The sequence below is a fragment of the Nymphaea colorata genome, chromosome 4 (genome assembly GCF_008831285.2).
Source record: "Nymphaea colorata isolate Beijing-Zhang1983 chromosome 4, ASM883128v2, whole genome shotgun sequence".
Classification (NCBI taxonomy): domain Eukaryota; kingdom Viridiplantae; phylum Streptophyta; class Magnoliopsida; order Nymphaeales; family Nymphaeaceae; genus Nymphaea; species Nymphaea colorata.
Genome location: NC_045141.1, coordinates 21,559,130 through 21,581,182, shown reverse-complemented (window position 1 = coordinate 21,581,182; position 22,053 = coordinate 21,559,130). Strand labels below are relative to the sequence as shown.

Below are 22,053 nucleotides of genomic sequence, written 5' to 3'. Positions count from 1 at the left end.
CACAAACAACTAACAAAGAAAAGGATGGTACTAAATTACTAAAGCAAGTGGTATCTCTGCTACAAAGATGATGAACGTTCTTCTGTTTTATATTTCTTATCAGGCTTTCCTTTCCACTTCTACGCAGCGACTTTATCTTTTTATTTACGTTTGCCTTCGAAAGGAGAGCAAGACTTGTGGGGAAGCTTCCGTCTGGAATCGGCGTTGCTCTTCTCGTGACGAACACATCTCAACAACTCCATTTTGTCAAGACAATCTGTTGAATGAAAGCCAATGGCACTTCGAGATTATATCAACCATCACATACGCTAAGAAGCTACGGCAATTTTTGGAAACTGGCCAACGTTCAAACACGTCACAGTCCCTATCATCCTCACCTTACAGCAACCATTGCTGGAGTCGATCTATTCTATTGATATCTCACTGTTACTTCTACCGTTAGACAGGCCAACATTCAAACACGTCACAGACTCGAACTCACTTGAAAAAACTCAAGTCTAACTTGAGTTTAAATTCATAATTGAAATTTTAAATGAGCTGAGTTTAAGTTGTAATAACTCCACCCGTTTAAACTCAACTCGGCTTCACTATGTAAAACTGGTTCATCATAGTGGAATTAGTTAAATGAGTTAACAAGTTCATAAGTTAAAAAAAAAAAAAAGTGAGGTTAACATAAACAAGTTAAACGAGTTAAGGAAGCTTAAGTTGTAAGGAACTCGACTTTGGCTCGAACTCGAGTTTTTTGAATGAGTCAAGGTCGAGCTAGCAGATTGACTCGGCTCGTATGCAACCCTGGTTGGAGTCCTCTCCATGGTGCAAGAATCAAACGTTCCAGTTTTTTCCCACCAATTTCTGTGTAAGGCTGAGGTTAGAGAAATGCAGTATACATAAAAAACTACTAAAAGTATATAAATAAAAAAAAAAAGCATGATTCATCTTAATGCAGCCTTTTGCTTTGGTAAATTAAACCCTCAATGTTCCTTAAGCATATCAAACTAATCAAACCTTCAGATCAGACCTCTGACGGACCAGTACTGGCCCGGCCTATCTGTAAGGGTGGGTATCAGGCCGGGCCGCCATTTAAACTAAAAAATATTTTTTAATTATAAAATAACATTTTTAATATAAAATGTATTTATTAAGAATAAAAAAATATTATTAAAACAAATATATATAAATATATATATATTTAACTTACCAGGCCTAAACGGGTCGGGCCGGGCCGGCCCGACGCCCAGCCTTACCTATCTGATTTGATATTGGATAAGGGTAGACCTAATAAATGGCGGCCCGTGAACCAAATTGCAGATATGAGCCCGACCAGATGTCTACCCTTATTTCTAAACATGTCACTCTCATTACCCTAAAACAATGCATGTGTGTTTGACATTTAGAAAGAACTGTAGTATTTCATTCCAGGCCAGAACATTGAATCCGAAATACTCTCAAGGGTGTCTACAACCAAGTATATATATATAGCGAGAGAGAGAGATTGGATGTTGGAAAACAACACAACACCTTTCAGACCACTCTCTTGCAAGATAATCTCTCTCTTGAGACTAGCATGCTACTTACTTTCCAATTATCTTTCTCTCACATCCTACTCTTTCTCTCCCTTTGTCTTTTATATTTGTTTTTCACTTCTTGCTCTTTGCCAGAACCTGACAATTCCCCCATACCCAAATGAAATTGCCTCTGCCAATTTCTCTCAGGCTTGATTGATCATCTCTTCCCTTTGAGCCAATAACTTTTTGGGCAGCGCCTAGTTTAAATTGGCAGACATGAACCGAGTTAAGAAATTGATGCTTTTTGGGTGCTGCCGTTGGGTGTTGGCAGCGTCCCGTCTTTTTCTCACCAAATTAAGAAATTGATGCTTTTTTGGATCAGAACGCCACATTTTTTTTGATAACTGCCGCCCTATGAACGCCTTCAATCCTTTCTAGGTCACAATCATATCATAGCATGCTGACTAAGATATGATTTGTCATTTACCATAAGGGAGGCTCTGAAAGTGATATGTAAAAGCACATGTATCCATGGAACCATATAGCCAAGCTACCCAAAATATATATACATTTATATATGACAATGAAATTCATTGTCTTTTGCCACATACACGACCTCGATCTTTATCTTATCTCTACCTATATATGACAACAACTCCATAGACTATGTGATAGTGATAATTGAACATGGACAGGAGAGGAGCCAGAAATTCTTTAAAAGGAGTGAATTAAAGTTTTTAAATTTTGACACAAGCCAAATTATCATTTGCAAGTAAAATTTTATCTTTGGGGTTAGGGCCCATCCTATTGGCTCTGCCCCTCAACATGGACCTGTGATGCACAAACTCGATCGATTTGACACGAAATCTTGAGAACGACTCAATCAATGAAGGAATGGAAGGCATTTTTATTAGAATATTATGAACATGCGCAGAAATTGTAGAAAGTATTAGGAAAACGAGAGAACGTGTTGTCTGAATCCGTGTTTGCACGCACACGACCACCAAGGCAGCGTGTCACTGAACGCAAATTAAGAAAAACTCCATTTTAGGTCTACCTTTAGCCTATAATTCTAAGCTAGACCACCTTTTGCAATTTTCTTGGAAAGAGGTGAAAACTTTCTAATCAAGGCCGGGAGTGACTTTACGTTAGACTTAGCTGTACATAATATTTTTTCCACTAGATCGCATTCTTTTACTTGTTCCGAGTTTTGAGAGCTGTTCCGACTGATCGAGCGGTGAACAGTCTATTGTTAGGTCGATTCATGTGAGTGCTACACTGTAATTGGTGACTGTAATTGGTGTAAGTGTGCGAGGATTAGTTGATGGGTATCCCGCTTGCTACCAAATTTTCAAAGCAATCTAGACCTCAAGAACAAAGAGAAAAATGTCTTTTTTTTAAAAAAAAAAATCGCATATGAGGATTTTTTTTTTTCAGAGCGAATTTAATTGGGTCCAAAAATAAAAATGTCCAAAGATAGCTAGCCGCAAACACATGGTTGCGTATGGGATGTTCCTAGCCAATCCAATCAATAGAAATTAGAAGGCTTATCCTGTCTGGGACCTTCTAATTGACCCACAAATATTATATTGATCGTCTAAAATTGTTGGCGTGTATAAATTTTAAAAGTATGTAAGCGAGTATATGCACATGAATAAATACAAATTTAATAAGTTCGTCAATAGCATCACCAAAACACCATGATTTCGAGAATTATTATAAATTCCAAAGAAAATTACAACCGCCCGAACCTAACTTGGAGAACTACCTGGTGACGAACAAATTAATGAGGCTTCTCAATATTTTATTATTAATAATTAATTAGCTCAAAAAAACCCATATCACAAGTCGTGGGGACAAGGTATTACTGAAAAAAAGATTCGTCATTCCACCAACCTTATGCTTTTTCCAGACCATACCAGAATGAAATCCAATTAAATTTTTAAAACCAAAATTCAATTTCACCTTTTTTTACTTCTAGAACTATATATATACCATAGGGGCCTGACGTATTGCTCGAATTTAGTGATGAAAGACACGATACGTAAGTGCATACTCTGGTATATGCAGCCTATGTTTTTTATAACTTTATTTTTTCGTGTAATATATAAACACCAAATTCATAAGTTAATGTTTTCAATAATTATTAAACGACAAAAATAAAAAATTATGTTCTCCGTTTGCAAAAAAAAAAAAAATGGTGTCCTCGCCTCGCTGGGACAGATTTGGGGGAGGGGAAGTGTAAAGGGGTCCCAGTGGACAGGAGGAGGCGTTGGTATGGACAAAAGGACGAGGGCTAGAATGAGAGACAGGGACGGATAAAGCCAAGGTCAATAATTGAGTTATTTGCACTTCCTTCCTTCTTTTTTATCAACAATGCATTTTGGTTGCTCGAGTATCGCCACGGCATTGGAAACAGCAGAATCTTTTCTTTTGATTTGTTTTATTGAAAGTGCAGGGGATGGCCACAGGTCTAAATATTTTAGAATATCATTGTGATTATTATCAGGGGCGAGTCATGAATTTTTTTTTGTTGTTGAGACTAAACTATATAGTTTCAAAATTTTAACAGGAGTTGAAATAAAAAAATTAAAATTTTTTATATGTAAAGTTTTTTAGATTTATAAATTTTTAAAGTTTTAAAATATGAGAGAAAGAGAAAGCTCCTACCAGCCGGCCCCCTTTCCCTTTGCCCTTGCCCTTGATTATTATTCTTTTTTGTATATATGGCAGTAGAAAAACTTGTAGTTAGCTATTCAAATTTAATGGTAATCATTTGCCCAGTCAATATCACACACTAGAGATTAAATTTAAAAAAAAAAAAATTGTATTTTTGAGAAACTGAAATATCCCTTGAAAGAAAGAGGTAAGGAGTCTCGATTAAAGAAATTTATTGAAGCTTCTTTAAAAGGTATGTCGATTTTTTGAAAGTACAATCGGATTACTTGATTTTTTTTTAATTCCTTATTAATATATATGTGTTCTTGAGGAGCACGAAACACCTGCACACATTAAGGGAAATAATAATTTAATTTATTTCGGCCAAGCTGTTCTTAGCCGCTTGGTCAATCGGACGCATGTCTTCCCCACTTTGGTCATCGACTTGCATTATTTGTTACAAAAACGTGTTTTTCAAATTATTCTTATGATTTCCAGATTTTAGGCATTTGTATCATTTTCTTGCGTTTTATTGAGCTAATTTTAGATGGGTAGATTTTTTCTTATAATGCTCTGCATACAAGGGGAGATATTTAAAAGAAGCTTTTATTTATGCTTTCAAATTTAGAATTACTTCGAGACCTAAGTAGGAAGTGAGAAACCTATCATATATATATATATATATATAAAAGTTGTTTTCTTTGAAGCTTGATTGCATATCTCTAAAGTACATGTTTGAAGAATATTATTGATGCTGTTTCTTAAAGTTAATAGTCACACTAATAATCAAACGGTAGATATAATCACACTATAATCTATGTATAACAATGACATGGCATGTTTAAAGAACACAATATTTTTCTTATCAAACACACTTTAAAGTTTTGTACTCGAGACCATCTTTTAGAAGAGTTGTGTTTCAAGAAGAGTGCGTAAAGAGCAAAGTACACAACGAGAATAAAGAACTTGCAATGAGTTGTTTTATTGACTTAAAAAGGTAATACATCACAAGAAATAGTAAACTAGAAAATTGACTGGACTTTACTTACAAGGATAAAGGATTCTCATGGTAAAATGGTACTCTCTTACAAGTAAATATATATATACAAATGAACATTATAAACAAAAAAAAAGAAAAAAAAGACTGTATAGAAACAAACGCAAAGGAACGTCCATGATCCATTCTATTTTTTAAAGTTGAGAAATTTTATAATGGGGGAACATTCAAAAAACAGTAATATGGTTTTATATATTATATAAACACTGATTATTGATCAGTGCCCTTCGCCGAAAAGCATAACAAACAATCTGCTTCATAAATTACTATTTAAAAAAAGTTATTTAGAATAGCTAAACATGAATATTAAGTATAGGAACATAACTGCATCGAGCTACCATTCAAGCAATTTTTAAAACATAACTGAATCAAGCTGCCATTCAACCTTTTTTTTTTTTTTTTTGGGAAAAAGTAAGCAAATATTATAAATACAGAAGACAGATCAGGCAACTAGACGTATAAAGTTACATATATTACTGTATTTTCCTTTCCCCAAAGCATTACTTTTTAAGTGTTGACGGACAATAAACATCATGATTTGGTTCTCTTTTTCTTTCCTCAGAAATATGATTACGGCCTCTAATCCTCGGCCTCAATTGCAATCCAGGATTATTAGAACTGCTCAGTTGTGCATTAAATTTCTTTTATTTTGGCAAATTTTCTTTGCTCCTGAATTCAAATGAAATTGAAGTTTTCAAAGCATGGTTGACATCATTAATGACAACGGTCCCCTTATTTCTCTGGTCAAAAACAAGGTTCTTACCAATTCCCTTCTATCCAACTACCAAAATATAAATTATATATATATATATATGATTCATTCAAAAATGTTATTAAACATATAATGTGAAAGCTCAAATTCTTAGACAAAATTGATGGAAGATTGCTATGTTGAACATGACTTTTTATGTGCGAAGGAAGCTTTAAAAAGTTTCCTGGTCCTAGAGTTCGGGTATTTTGAATACCATCGCCTTTCAAAGAAACCACTAGAGCTGAAAACCACAGGCCAATCCTCTGTTTTCTATAGAAACTCTATAGATTTGTTACACAATTAACTAATATTATAAAGTCAGAGATTGTTCCAGGAAAAATGAAACAAAAACAGGCCTCACTTTTTCTATCTTCATATTAAGAATAATAAAAATTTAAGGAAAAAGGAAATTTTAAAAGATCAAGTCTCCTTCATCTATTTGATGGGTCAGCTGTTTCTCATCTTTTTTTAAGTAGGTGCCAGAAATTTTTTTCTAAAAGAAACACTTTTCATAGGTTTTCATATAAGGAGGGACATTTATATACATAAGATAGCAAATATTTAAAATATCAATCTAAAAATAAAAAACCTTGAGGACTAGTGTGGTCAGTTGCCCACATCAATCAATACGTAAAATCTGACCTTAAAAGCCGTTCGACTTTGTTGCTATCACATCTAGGTGTTTAATTGCTACTAAGTTTGTTAACGGTGAAATTGCTCAAATCACCTGATTACATGCGGCATCAAATGACAAAACACAGAATGCAGTGGAATCGCTCAATCACCTGATGACATGCGGCATCAAATGAAAAGCAGCAGAAAATCCGTCGATGGAGTGGGAATAAAAGAATGAAAGGAACAAGAAACACTTCAAGACTAAACAACAAAATTCAGTTAGGCGAACAGCAAGCTCTGATTCTTGCAGGAATGAACTTTCCACAGGTAAGAAAGAAGCGCCGTCAAGCTCTGATCTCTTTGGAAGGAGTTTGAGAGGGAGAGAGAGCTTCTTCTAATGATTCACCAAAAGAGTTGGGTTTTGATCACTTTTCTTGGTTCACTGTTCACAGTAATAATTTCCAAGGGAAATTTTTGCAGAGAAAACTGCCACTGCTGGTTGAATTGTTTTGGAGCCTAATTCATTTTATTTAAGAGAATGACGTGGCAGTAAAGGACGCTGCCACGGGGTGGTGAGCAAGAGGAGGCGAAGCAAAGAAGGGTGGGGAGGGGAAGGGGTGTGCCCTTTGAATGGGTCTCCTCTGGTACAACAATACCACAGAGATAGAGAGAGAGAGGAGAAAACAGTGAACCAAGAAAAGCAAGAGGGAGGGTTCAGAAGCGTGGGGTCGTCCAAAACAAGTGGGGCGAGGAGGAGTGAGAAAGTGGAGAAAGGAGAGAGAGAGAAAGAGACTGGGATGATGAGAGAGAGATTCTAAATAGTGGTGGTAGGGAGAGGGAGAGAAAAGAAATGCAGGTACAAGAATTCTGATAGAGGAAGTTGGCCCAAGAGCAAGTGAGAGAGGAAAGAAGTTTGAGAAACAGGGACCTTTACTCTGTTGGGTAAATCAGAAGAAGCGAATTAGTGCATACAGGAACGAGAGAGAGAGAGAGCAATGTGAGATTTGGGGTCTGGAATGCATCAGAAGAAGTCGGAATTGCAGATCGGAACGGAAAGCAGAGGTGTCTCCTCCGATTTCAGCAGGGTGCCGCCTCTCCGCCACCAACATCTGCACCAGTATTACCACCAAGAACAGCAGCAACAACAGACCCGCTACCAACAACAGAATGATGCTCTAATCTCGACGCCTCACAAGAGGGCAATGATCACCACACCTTCTTCCCTCTCCCGTTCGCCCACCCTTTCCTCCCTTCCTACCACCAGCGGCAGCGGCGGTGGCTTCCCCTCCAATCACAGTCCCACCTCCACCAAGGCTAATACCACCATCGCCTACCCTTCCCTCCGCTCTCCTCCTTTTTGTGCCCCGTCTGCCTCGTTCTTGCGCCTCCTAAGGCGGCTATCCTCCCATCACTATTACTATCACCACCACCTCAAGCCTCGATTGCTCCTTCCCCCTTCCCTCATTGTCGCCATCCCCACCTTCTGGTGGTTCATCAAGACTTCCCCGTCTGAACTTGGCCTCTGGTTCGACTTCTTCTCCGCCTTCGCCTTTGCCGCTGCGCTTCTCCTCTCCTTCCGCTTCTCCTTTCCCCGTCTGACCCTCATCCGCCTCATCAAGCCCGTCTCTTCCCTCCTTCCTTCATACGAGCGCCTGAAACCCAAATCCTCCCCTCAGGCGCACCACGTTAAGTGGACTATCGGCTCCAAACCCAAGTCCGAGAAGGCGGCTGCCATCGACGCGAAGGAAGGAGTGATTATCTACAGCAATGGCGACGTCTATGAGGGTGAATTCCACCAGGGCAAGTGCTCTGGGAGCGGAGTCTACTATTACTGCATGAGTGGTCGTTACGAGGGTGATTGGGTCGACGGGAAGTATGATGGATATGGAGTGGAAACGTGGGCAAGGGGAAGCCGCTATAGGGGACAGTACAGGCAAGGGCTGAGGCATGGATATGGAATTTATAAGTTCTACACAGGCGATGTCTATGCCGGTGAATGGTCTAACGGGCAGAGCCATGGGTGCGGCGTCCACACCTGCGAGGACGGCAGCAGATACGTCGGCGAGTTCAAGTGGGGGGTCAAGCATGGCCTCGGCCATTACCATTTCAGGTAAAGCAAGCGATTCTTTTTGCTGTCTGGTTGAAACTTCCCCATTTCACCAAGTGCCAATAAACAATCCTCAATATTTCTTTCCTTTTCCTTTCTCTTTTTTTCTTTTCTCGAAATCTTTGATTGAGTGTTAGAATTATCTTATTGCTACTGTGTGTTTATTTCTTTAAGGATCTTCTTCAATTATTTGGTATCTTGGATCAATCCTTTACATTCTTGGGTTCCAAGAGTATATCTGTATCATAAATGTGTCGACGACGGGCGTTCTTGATTCTGACATGATGCTAAATGTGATCATGCTAAAGATGATCCTGTTTAAGTGAGAAGTTATTTGCTTACACACTGTAGGATGTTAACTAAGTCTCCCGTTTATAAAATCTTTCAGTGGATAAGGTTCCGAAACTCAGTTTTTATTTATTGTGCATATCATATGATTGCCGATTATCTTGATGCCCTTTAGTTGGCAATACGGTCTATCTTTTGGCTGTCTTCTGCATTATGTTGTGTCCGTTGTGTACAAGCTATTTTTTTGTTTTAGCATCTTTCTGCACTCTTGTTTTCCTTTATGCGCATTTCAGTAGGAATTTTATGGTGATAGATAAGTCTGCCTTATCGTTGTGTAATGACCTTCAGTTTTATTGATTTCACTGCATTTGAAATGATTCTTGTTTTGGATGAATAACGTGCTTTATCTTTTTCGTTCCTTGTAGCATGCTGACATCATGTTTTGGATATGAGAAACATTCAGAATTTTTATTCACCAGTTCATCTCAACGTAGCTCCTTGGTGTTGATTGGTTTTCATTTCATGTTATCTCTTAGGTCTATTTTGTAGGAACTATCTTAGTTCTGTGTGAAAATTGCGAAGAACAATCTATATGCATTAGTCGTTCTTAGTAGAATAAGATGATTGTTCTTTTGGTACCATGCCTTATGTCTTTGTGAGAGAATACTCCAATGGCACATAACTTTTTCAGCATGTGCCATGAAGGGAATTAGCCCTCTAAATCTTCTTGACATTAGGTGGTATATATCATGCAGATAGCATATTTGATACTAATGAATTTACGTTGTCAGTTGGTCTCTTGCCAGTGCTGTTCATCATGAATAAGGAGGAGTTTGCATAGATTAGCCCTGCAGCATCTAAGAAAGTGTAACCAATTGCAACGTTTAGCTTGAGTAGCAACCTTTTCTCACTAGTTCACTTTTTCACCGTAATATATTCTCTTGAGGCTTATTGTCCAAAGATTGATGCAAAAGAATATGGAATGTGTCTGCTAGGTTATAGTTGCATATAGCCTGGAAATCTGTAGAGAGTGGATTTCATGGAATGGATGGTCCTAATTGTGATATAGCCTATGTTGATCACTGTCAAACAGTGGGAAATCTGTTATGGACTGCTTAGTGAATTATCTTTGTTTTGCCTTTACATAGAGCATCCATTGATATAACCCGGGCCGCTTTTGGTATTCAGCACATTACGTGTTGAATAACCATATGAGCCTAATGATCATTCGTGGAAAATAATATAAATGCACATGAATATGCAGATTGGGATCAGGCTTTACATGATTACTTGAAGTTCTGGAATGGCACATCATTTGTCAGGCACCCATTTACAATTGCTGTTTATCTTCTTGAACCGCTTCTGCCTATTTCCTATTCTAGTTCCAATGCACATTTGATATCCTATTTCCAAAATAAAGTCTCTTAAAATTTACAGCTTATTGCACAACTGTCTTTTAGTGGAAAAGATATAATCATATGATTGAAGTTGCGTAGGTGTGCTTACCCATTCATTCATCTTGTCTAGATTGCATTCATACTATTATTGCCCAATTTGAAAGTCAAAAGTTAGAAGCAGTAAGAAATTCTCCACAGAAAAATGGTTGTTTCAAGATTTTTAGGTGATTTGGGAGCAGGAAGTTAGGGGGAGCATCACAGAGAGCCATTCAAGAATACAAATATATATAAAGTAGTAAAATTGACCACATGTATGTGTGTGTGTGTGTGTGCCTGTGTATACCGATGACCAAACTTTAAAAAAAAAAATTGACGTGGAATTGGGATTTCAACTTTTGAGAATTGTTCTTTTGTTTAGCAGTTAACCTCCTCATGGAATTCTCCCAAGGTTCACTATTTCTACCTTTTGTAGATCTAGTAGAAACAGTTGCTATCTTTCAAGCCAGTTGGAGATGGAAGTGGGGGAATCTTGACCCGTTTGTCTTTTTGAAGATTGGTATCTTTAATTCCATTAAAGTTTAAGCATATAATGTTATCATTAAATGTAGAAGATGGTAAGGAACAGGTGCTCAGCAAAGTATTTCTTCTTTTTTATTATTCTTTTTTTCATGGACGGATTTGATATTGATAATAGTAATGGATTGGGAAACAGCTGTGTGGAGGTTGTCCATCTTTTATAATTAGTTAGCTTTTGTATATCAACTAGCCACCACATACATTACATTCTTTTTCTCCTATTTACTTAATCTAGTTAATGTTTTTGTTGTTTCTTTTGAGTTTAATTGAAATAACAGAAATGAGAAAGCTGGGCCATTGCTATGATGATGATCCAGTACTTGGGAAATCATGTACGGAAGAGACTTGGAAACTTAGTTTGTGTAATTCCAGACATAAACTGATTGGAGATGACAATATTTTTTTGCTGTCTATCTTATTAGGAAACATAAAATGGATAAGGTTATTGTTGGAATTCATTGATGTCGGTCTGGATGACCTACAATCTATATGAACTGATCGTGTAAACAGGGTTACACAATGTCTACTTAAGATGAGCAAAATGAACCTCTGAACAAATTTGCTAGAGAGACATAGCAGATGATGATGATGTTTCAAACTTCGTAGCATGAAAGGGTAAACAGTAATGGTCCGTGGATTCCTTCCTCCTTGTCAAGGAGCACTGTCATCTTAAATTCCACCTGTTTCCAAGTTCTTGTCACTGTCCTTTTTTCTTGATATATTGCTTTCAATATTTTCTAAACCTGAACCTTCCGCAACTCTGGTAGCTGAGTTAAAATTCAGTTAGTCTGTAAATGGTTGCGACTCCTGAATGGTGCATCTCTGAGGCCATGTTTGATTGTTCAGAGTCTTCAAACTCTGCTATCTGGGGGTGCATTCACAAGGATGTACTTTGATGCAAAAATTGGGTGAGGATAGTTGGAGCTCTCGAACTTTTTCCACTATATTTCATCTTAGGCATTGTACACTGGTAAAGTCAGGTCTTGGACTTACTGTGCGTTTGATTGCCTTGTGTACAGTGAGGGTGACCTTTATGTTAGTGAAAGTTACCAGGCAATCAAAAATGGGCTAAGAAGAGTCTTTAGAATATGCCAGCATATGAACCTCTCCTTGCAGCATTTCTTTATTTCCTTCTCTTTAGTCTTGTGTCTGCTATTCTTCTTACTGCTTTCCTATATTGTCCAGTTGATACGGGTTGTGCTATTCTTTCACTTCTCGTAGCAATCTTTTGTTATATGGCATACATGATCTGATTTTCTTTCATTCTGCTTTTTGTCCTCACGTTGTTTGCATGTGTTTGATGTGCGAGTAACTGAAAATTCACCTCTCTTCTTTCAGGAATGGGGACACATATGCAGGAGAATATTTTGCAGATAAGATGCATGGTTTTGGTGTTTATCGTTTTGCCAACGGTCACAGGTATGAGGGAGCGTGGCATGAGGGCAGGAAGCAGGGTCTGGGAATGTACACATTCAGGAATGGAGAGGCACGGTCAGGGCATTGGCAGAATGGCAGCCTTGAAACACCCAGTACACAGAACGGACATCCAGGATCTCCTGTTGCTGTTAACCATTCAAAAGTTTTGAATGCAGTGCAGGTGAAGAAGTGATCCTTATTGTTTGAATATTAAGCAATTTATGCAAAATACAGAACCATGTGGATACTTCATATTGTAATCCTAAAAACTGAATTTCGAGTTTTTTTTTTTATTTTTTATCAGGAAGCGCGACGAGCAGCAGAGAAGGCATATGAGGTGCCTAGGGTAGACGAAAGGGTGAACAAGGCTGTCACAGCAGCTAACCGGGCAGCTAATGCTGCTAGGGTAGCAGCAGTTAAAGCTGTCCAGAAAAGAATGCACAACAGCAACGATAATAATGATCTGTCAACCGAGATGGTGTGAATTTTTTCCCTTACACTATCGAGCTCATCAGTCAATTAAACATTTTCTTGAGGATAAGCTTGGTGAGAGAACAGTGGCTGTCAAGGTTTGGCCAGTGCCCTCACAAACGTTTCATGAGTCCACTAACAAGAGTCTCGGCTAGTAGACGACCCCATTTTAGGTGGTGCGCAGGTTAGTCCCTCTGGTTTTTTGTGTAAATATAAAGAATTAAGTAAATGAGTGACTGAACCAACGGCAATGTGGATGTGCAAGGTTGGGAAACCATTTCCCTTTTTCTTTTCCTTTTTTCTGTTCTCCTGTAAAGAGCAGTAGATATATGCTGGCGCCAGGTAAACCCTTACCCAGTAATTATTATGTTGTACTTTACCCAAGTTTTTTCTCAAGAAGATAAATAGTGTCGATTCACTTTTATGTTTTTCCTTGGTCACTATATCTGTTGCTGCTTATGCTTCCATCTTTACTGCAACCAAAATGTGGTGTTCGGCAAAATCATTCTCAGGATCGATAGGTTGCTCGGTTGCTGACCTATGGGCAGTCGCATCTATGGAGCTTAGCTGATAGATATTCAATTGAATTAGCTTTCCCCTGTTCGAAACTGGCCTCCTAGTGGAAGGAAAGCATGAATTTTTGTAGCTTTTTCATTTTGTTCAGACTCTAGCTGGAAATATGGCTACATGGTTCTCATCTATATGATTTAAGTAGAGATCCGCTATTATCAGTTTATAATGGTTAACTTGGTATCCATGAAAATTTTTAGGACTATATATATATATATATATATATATATATATATATATATATATATATATATTTATTTATTTATTTATTTATTTATCTGGACCATGATGGGGGGGATTACAATTTATAAATTTACAAACCGAGATATTGGTTTTTCACAACGGATAGCATATATTGAAATTGAAACTACTTAATTTAACGTATGTTTCCCAATAAGTAATCAATTATACTCCCATATAAAGAGCAGTTTATTTTATGTTTTCCAGGGCCTGCTGAATGCTGATAGATCTAGCCAGAAATATGCCTTCTTAAGGAACACATGTTCTGGGCGCGCATGTTCAGTTTCATGTTGAATGTCATTAAGATTCAAGTTAATATGTCGGATAACTCTTGACTGTTGCTTAAATGGATATAAATAATAGACCCGAACTTTACTGAGGGCTTCAATAGGTTTATGCTGCAGAATGTGGTCTACACAAATTGCAGTTTTATTGAGCTCCGTTCACTTGGGAGATATAACAAACTTTTCCCTAAATTTAGCAGAAAACACTTTCAGCAAAGGCAAGTAAAAAGTTGAAGGTTTCATAAAAAAATACGGAAGTTCAAATATATCCTCTTAAGACCTTGTTGTGGCTCCAACTTGGTCATTTTATAAAACGTTGAAACCTAAAAGATTGTGCTTTTGAATAGGGATAACAGATTATTTAAGTTGGGCCCTTAAATGGATTAGGTGAGGATCGAATTGAAGATAATTACAAGTATATTTTAAAATAAAAGTTCTTAAACATTTCCTTTAAGTTTTAACCATAAAAATGCAAACCCCCCGGGCTTTCCTATCAGTTTATTCACATGAGTAGGTCAGATTTTGTAGCTTGTCTAATTTCTAAAATTTTAGGTGATGAGCGTCAGGCTTCCAAATGGTTATTTATGTATTCTAGGACGCTGTCCAACGCTGGGATAGATTTGCAACGGCATGAGACAAAAAACGACACCGATGATGATCATTAACAACAGACGGTGGCGATTTTCAAAATACGAAAGGATGCTGCATTTTCTGAGAATCATCTGATTGGTCCCCTTAAGCTTAAACCTCTGCGAGGGAGAGAGAGAGAGAGAGAGGGACTGCCGAGTTGGTCAACCTTTCTCTCGCTCACACCGTCTGCTGTGGGAGGTGCGCCACTTTTCTCTTTCTTCTTTTTCGTCAACGTCAACCAACCCAACGCGGGCAAGAAACGCTGTTGCTGCTTCCTCTTCCTCTTTTTGATTCCCAACTCGGCCATCACCACCACCATCGCTCCCATCTTTCAGCGGAAGGGCAACGAAGAAGATTTGATCACGCAACAGCAAGATCGCTTTCAGGAGGAACTGCCAAGTTAAGTGACAGAGAGAGAGAGAGAGGGAGATGATGATGCTGGTGAACTGCTCCAGCTGCAGGACTCCACTGCAGCTGCCCTCTGGCGCGCGGTCCATCAGGTGCGCCATCTGCCGCGCCGTCACCCACATAGCCGACCCCAGATCCCTACCTCCTCCTTCCTCCACCTGGCCCGCGACACCTCCACCGCCACCAGCAGCCACTTTTGGCCCCTCGCACTATGCGCCGACGCCGCCTTCCGCGCACGGGAGGAAGAAGGCGGTCATCTGTGGCATCTCGTACCGCTACTCGCGCCACGAGCTCAAGGGATGCATTAATGACGCCAAGTGCATGAAGTACCTTCTCATCAACCGGTTCCACTTCCCAGAGTCTTCCATTATCATGCTTACCGGTGCCTCTCTTTCTCCCTTGATAAATCTTTTGGTGTTCTTGTTGATTGGGTGGTTACTGATTGTTGATCGATTTTTTGTTCAGAAAACCTTGATCGTTAGAGTTCGAATTCTGTAGGGGTACGGAGCTTTTAGGTATTGGAATTCCTATGTAATTTTTGATGGGTAGAAGTTTGGAGAGAAGAACTGTTTAGAAACTTAGCGCCTTTTTCGTGCTTTGCTTCTGCGGTATGTTGATGATGGGCCAAAGATCGCTATTAGGAACATCTCTGAGATGTTGCATTGAGCGTGTTTGGGAAGAACCTGAATTTCCAAACGAGCGGACGGACGAATTCAATTGGGTGAACCGAGTCAAGCATGCTACTGACATTTTTATTTGAATTGAATGAGAAAGTATGGCCTTTTTAGGGGGGGATTCGCGATTGAATTTTGATAGCTCGTTCTGCATCACTAGGAGGGGAAGGTGCATTTTTTAAAATTTGGTAAGGGGAAAAAGAGTATTTCTCAAAATTTTTACAGGGCTATATTGATTCTCTGAAAACCAGGGGAGGGGTAGAGGGGGGCAGGTGCCCCTAGCTCTGCCCCTGTTTGTAACTTCTGATAAATGTTGACATATCATAACATGCATTATGTCAGGTGGACCCATGTTTTCACTGCTCCATTTCACTTCTTGTATGTATTGCACTCCTACAATAGCATCCGTTCCATGTGCTTCGCTGGAGCTGGCATAGTGCATTTTATTGCTATTCAGACCTGATGTGTCTTTCTCCCTGTGTCACGACCTACTAAGTTTGTCCTGGGGCTACAATAGATATGATATATTTGGGTATCTGATTCCGTCCAACTTCTAACTTTAGATCATTAAACCGAAATCCGATAATTCATTGACATTAGATTCAGGTTTCTGCGACACAGTTTGAGTGGAATCTGATTCAACTTTGGATCAAGATCTGGCTAACAGTATATTTTATATGAAAGCATGCTTTTACTAATTTTGATTAAATCCCTATATGAAGACACAGATTTCAAACTCTAGTACAATTCTACAGTCAGATTTTGTTCATATCAGAGTTCCTTGGAGAAAAATGTTGTAGATATTGATGCAGATCTACTAATATTTGAACCAAATGAGATGTTAATTAATTTTCAACACCCAGTCTACTAGTTCATGATTATCAGCGTCCATCTGGTTACATGTGAAAATGTGTGTTTGAGAGAGAGAGAGAGAGACTCTTGAAAAGAGGGAGTTCTCTTCTTTTTGGAAAGATAATCATTCACTTATTTGTTTTTCTTTACTGGTTTAAATTAATTCTCTCTCTCTTTCCCTCCCATATCTAGTTAGATGTGATGGCCTAAAAAGAGAAGTAGATGCACCAGCCACCAGGAGCACACATACACACACATATAGGGGAACTAGATTTGGTTGTCTAAGATATGGGCTTTTCAGCCGTTTTGCAGGTTTTCTTAGAAGACTAACCATGTCGATATGGTAAAAATGTGTAGATAACAAAAAAGAATTTTTTCTTTTTAATGCATAAATCAGATTTTATGAACCGGAAAACCTAAGACTGCTGATTTTTTAATTTTTTATATCCAATTTACACATATGGTTGTAGTATTCTTTTTTCTGAATCTCATAGATTTACACATTCATACCAATTGTGTGGTCAGATTTGTGAAAAATCACTAAGATCTGGTGGAACCATTAGATGACCACCAGATGCCTCTGTGAGAGAGAGAGAAGAGGGGAGGGGGGAGAGAGAGAGAGAGATTCTCACCATGATGTCATAATGGAATGCAAGCTCTTGTTTGTGTATTGATCCATTGAATGTTGGAACTCAGATCTAATGTTTGTGGGTGTGTTTAGATCGATTTGTTTATCAAGCTGCCATATTCAAGTCTTTGGCTTTTGAGAGAAAATTTTAGAAATTGAATCATGGTAAACATGATCCAAGGATTGTTTCTTCTTTTGGAGATTCAATTTCGTACTTACGCTTTGATTAAAAAGTCATTCTGTATTTCTCTTGATGAACAACATGGAGTTTTAGACGGAGCTTTTGTGAACAAAGATGCTTCCTCTTTCCTTTGTTGGTTTCTTGGTCTTACATATGATAGATTGAATTAAATACTCTAGGTGCTTGAGATGGTTTTGGGTGTAACTTACTGTTTGTGGTCGACCCCTTTTCTCAATTAATCTTTTACAGAAGAAGAAACTGATCCTTTTAAAAGGCCAACCAAGCATAACATTCGGATGGCAATATATTGGCTTGTGCAAGGCTGTCAACCAGGAGATTCCTTGGTATTTCATTATTCAGGACATGGTTCACAGCAACGCAACTATAATGGTGATGAAGTAGATGGATACGATGAAACACTTCTTCCTTTGGACTTTGAAACACAAGGAATGATTGTTGATGATGAAATTAATGAAACACTTGTCAGACCACTTCCTCGTGGTGCTAGACTTCATGCACTTATTGATGCTTGTCACAGTGGGACCGTCTTGGATTTACCTTACCTTTGTAGGATGGGCAGGTAATTCATTAACATCTATGCAGATAGCATTTACTTGTATTATCTGTAACTATCTGGCCTTTTCTTCTTTCTCCATAATGTCCTTTATCTCATTTGTTGAACCTTGTTATGTTTTTCTGTGAACTCATACTTGATTTTCAGATTTGACTAGGTTTTGAACTCGAGGGATCGATGCTCAAACCAAGCTAAGTCTGGACTATAATCTATTGATCCTGGACATAGCTTTGGTTTAATTAGTAATTTAGTTGGAACCTAAACTTGGCTACCTGTGGTCTTCCTTTCTTTTTGAGATAATAGATTCTAAAATGGATTTACACCCAGTGAGTAAATAAACAAACAAATAAAATATGTAACCACACACACCCCTTCTTGAGACTCCTGCTTTCCCTGGTTATGGCTTTGAAATGCTAAAAGCCTAAAACACAACAATCAGTATATGTTTGTTTCTCTTGATGGTTGGGTGGGTATGCTCCCTTTATGAACTTGCATAGTTGAGCCTATGAAAAAACATTGGTTTGTGATGCTAACAGCTACCAATAACTGCCTTGATGAGTGCTTTTTCCTTTTTCATGTGTGTAGAACTGGACAGTATGTATGGGAGGACCATCGCCCTCGATCGGGTGTCTGGAAAGGAACAAATGGTGGCGAAGCCATTTCAATTAGTGGCTGTGATGATAATCAAACCTCTGCAGATACTTCGGTAATTCTTTTTCTTTCATAATTCTTCCTTTGTTTTATTGCCTATAAAAACGCCAATTTTGACTGCCTCTTTCTGCAGCAAAGCTTTTACAGTAAAACATCTCACTCAAAGTCTAAATAGCATATCAAAGTTGTTTCCTTTGTGCTTCAACAAAATATCAACATCTCTCACAAACTTATGTGGATCTAAAGCAATTCTAACACTTCATATCAAGTTATTTCCTCTGTACTTCAACAAATATCAACATCTCCCACGAACTTATGTGGTTCTAATGCAATTCTAACACTTTCAGACACAAACTCTAATACTTTTCATGCAAACTCCAGGATTCTGCTGCAAACTCATGCAGAACAGTTGTCTGACAACAGGACATGAGTTTTTGGTTTGAAAAATTGGAACAGGCTACAAGACTGCATCTCTAAACCCTAAATTTCTTGCACAATCTATTGCAGATGTGATTTTCGAAAATGCAACACTGTTTTTGGTTCATGCACATACCTCAAGTGAAGTTCAAGCACAAACCCTATCAAAAATCACCATTGTACAGACGAGCAAATTGAGCTACGTTTTTCCCATTTATGCTCATGAACCTAAGGTTTGTGCATAAAAGTCTGCCCCTATAGATGAGAGGTCCCAAAACTGTTTGCAGCACCACTCTTCACCACTCCTCATTTGTTCTTTTGAATTCCATAGCTTTTCTGAGCCCATTTTGAGCCTAGAAAGCTTGTTTTCTTTATAGCCTCACTTAATTTGATGATTCAGAGTTTTCTGTTTGAGCTAAATTTCCATAGAAACTGATTAAGCTAGATAATGGCTAATTTTTGTTTCATATTCCCTTATAGGATTATCCAAGTCCTAATATTGTTTTGGCCTAACTTAATCTTGACTGTCTTTTTGTTTATTTCCATGATCATAATGTTACTCTATCGAATATATTGTAGGCCTTATTTGGCATGAACACTCCCATAAGCTGCTTTTACCTTTATCCTATGGAATTAGGGTTTGCCTACTTTATGTACATAACAAAACCCTTCTATCATCTTGACATGTCTGCATAGACACATGTAACAATATAAGCACTCTGTCAACAATGACCGGAGCTCATACTGATGAATTGAGTTTTATCTCCCAAAATCCTTCATTTTCTGAAACAGAGGCTAGTAATTTGAAAGGGCTTTTTTGGTCAATGCGTGTACCTACTTTGAATGGAGGATATCCCTATGTCCAAAATTTTTTGCCCACACTGTTTCATTTAGCTTCCATGTGTACCATTTTGTTGGCAAAATCAAAATTTTGAGTCCTTTGCAGGAAAGTTGACTACTAGTAGCGAAGCAATTACATTTTATAAGCAAGAACGTTGTAAGAAACCTAAGATTATCTTGGAATGCATGCTTTCTGAAGTTCGATTTTGTGCTAGAAATGTTTAGTTATAGGCTATATAAATTCATACTGCATGCAACTGAAGCTTGTTTATTCCACGTATATCAACTTTTCCTGTGTATATGGACGCCTGTAGTAGCATGTTCTTGGACATTAAGGGGCAGAAACTATTGTTGCAGCTTTCATTTATTCCGTATGTTGTGTTTTTCCAGTTAAGCTTTATTTGACTTGCAATTTTTGGTCAGTATATTTGTTATATATATTCATTTGTTCTTTGACCCACATGTTTTGTGATGCATCTCTGGTTATATGTTTGGCAAATCGTGGACTTACCAGGGCATATCTGTGGTTGTAGGCGCTCTCCAGAATCACTTCTACAGGTGCCATGACATTCTGTTTTATTCAAGCCATTGAGCGTGGTGCTGGAACAACATATGGCAACCTATTGAATGCAATGCGAACCACAATACGTAACACAGATGTAGGAAGTGGTGGTGGTCCTGTCTCATCCCTCCTCACTATGCTTTTGACTGGTGACAGCGGAGGTGGTGGGCTTACACAGGTGATAACATATGACTATAAGATTTATTTGCAGATTTTCTCGCCAGATTTTAGCTTTTCTCTGGGATTATGTCCTTTCTTTTCCTGACGCAGGAGCCGCAGCTGACTTCAAATGAAATGTTTGATGTGTACTCGAAGCCATTCTACCTCTAAGTTGGACATTTTGTTTACGTAGATCCGACTTTATGATTGTATCTACTCAGAGGTATGCTTTCTGTAAATTCGTTTGTCTAACTGCGATCTTTATTGGATTCTGCCCCCGTTCTTTTGCCAAATATTCTAGACCAAATTATTTTAATGTGCCCATTCACTGGTACCTGATGCTTAAGTTGTTCGATTATGATATATTTCTTACGGGTGCGCTGTAATAGAAGTTGTCTTAACATTTTGAGGAACGGAACTTTATTATTTTCAGTTATTCAAAAAGGGTCTGTATAGTTTTTTTTTTTTCTTGAGTCATATGAGCACACCTAGTAAGAATCACAATGTAGTGCTTCTTTTGTACAAGACAAAAAAGTAACGAACAGTATGCAGTGTTCATTATTTATTATGTCGAATGCTTCTCGATAGAATTGATTGTTTCCTCGATCCACTAAACATGAGAGAGAGAGAGAGATGCTTGTGCTCATAATTTTAGCTGAGATTCATCTCTTTTGTAGGGAATGGTTGGTTCATATATTCAAATCAAAGAATCATTCCGAAGAATATAATCAATCATGAATACTTAGTGCATGATACGCTATTTAACCTAGCCTCCTCCTCTCTAGGGACCCATGAGGGGTAGTACGGGAATATTCACTTGTTATTCATCGACTCTATCTTTTGGCCTGATCTTAAGCACTAACTCAACATCCATGGACAAATCTTGCTGAGGAACCCTTATGTCTTCGGTGCATTTTGGATCTCACCAATGTTTGTGTTACTCAAGCCGACATTCTCGCTGCTGCTCAGTCCAAACTTGCTCATGCGGGTGTTCTACTCTATGGCAGAATACTCTCATGTCGATGCTTCAGCATATTGCTTAGCCCTGTTCATTTTCGGCACAAGAGCGCTCAATCAAAATGCTACTATGCACATGGTAATACATGATATATATATATATATATATATATATATACACACTCTCTTTCTCTCTCTAATTGACAATGATATATATATATATATACACACACACTCTAATTGGCAATGAGTGTGGGGGCTGAGGAGTTGCGTTAAGTGGCTCAAGTGACGGGGTTGTGTTGTCCGTCTCCCCTCTTCCCCTCTCTCTCTCTCTCTCTCTTAAATACGCAGTGTAAATCCACACGCAAGCAAGTTTTAGAGAGGTTGATGAGGAAATCCACCTCCATGTCTGCTCCCTATTTAGACATGGAAAAAAGCAGTCGGCTACCATGCTGTTGGAAAGCCCTGAATAAATGCGCACAGACGGTCCTCTACATGTTCACCACAGTGATTGCAACTCAGGAGACCCAGATGGGTTGGTGTAGTGAGCAGCACAACAACAGTTAACGCAATTCATGGTAGAGC

General features: G+C 38.4%; 2 protein-coding genes across 2 annotated transcripts; both read left to right on the top strand.

Moving 5' to 3' along the window:
- Positions 1-7,250: 7,250 nt before the first annotated feature.
- On the top strand, positions 7,251-13,265 carry LOC116252461 (uncharacterized). The gene is made up of 3 exons (XM_031626738.2): positions 7,251-8,696; positions 12,293-12,551; positions 12,675-13,265. Exons 1-3 carry the CDS (start codon positions 7,603-7,605, stop codon positions 12,852-12,854), a joined length of 1,533 nt encoding a protein of 510 aa, XP_031482598.1. The 5' UTR covers positions 7,251-7,602; the 3' UTR covers positions 12,855-13,265.
- Positions 13,266-14,554: 1,289 nt separating this feature from the next.
- LOC116252462 (metacaspase-1-like) lies at positions 14,555-21,079 on the top strand. The gene is made up of 5 exons (XM_031626739.2): positions 14,555-15,355; positions 17,558-17,888; positions 18,468-18,588; positions 20,324-20,530; positions 20,623-21,079. Exons 1-5 carry the CDS (start codon positions 14,995-14,997, stop codon positions 20,680-20,682), a joined length of 1,080 nt encoding a protein of 359 aa, XP_031482599.1. The 5' UTR covers positions 14,555-14,994; the 3' UTR covers positions 20,683-21,079.
- The last annotated feature ends 974 nt before the right edge of the window (positions 21,080-22,053 follow it).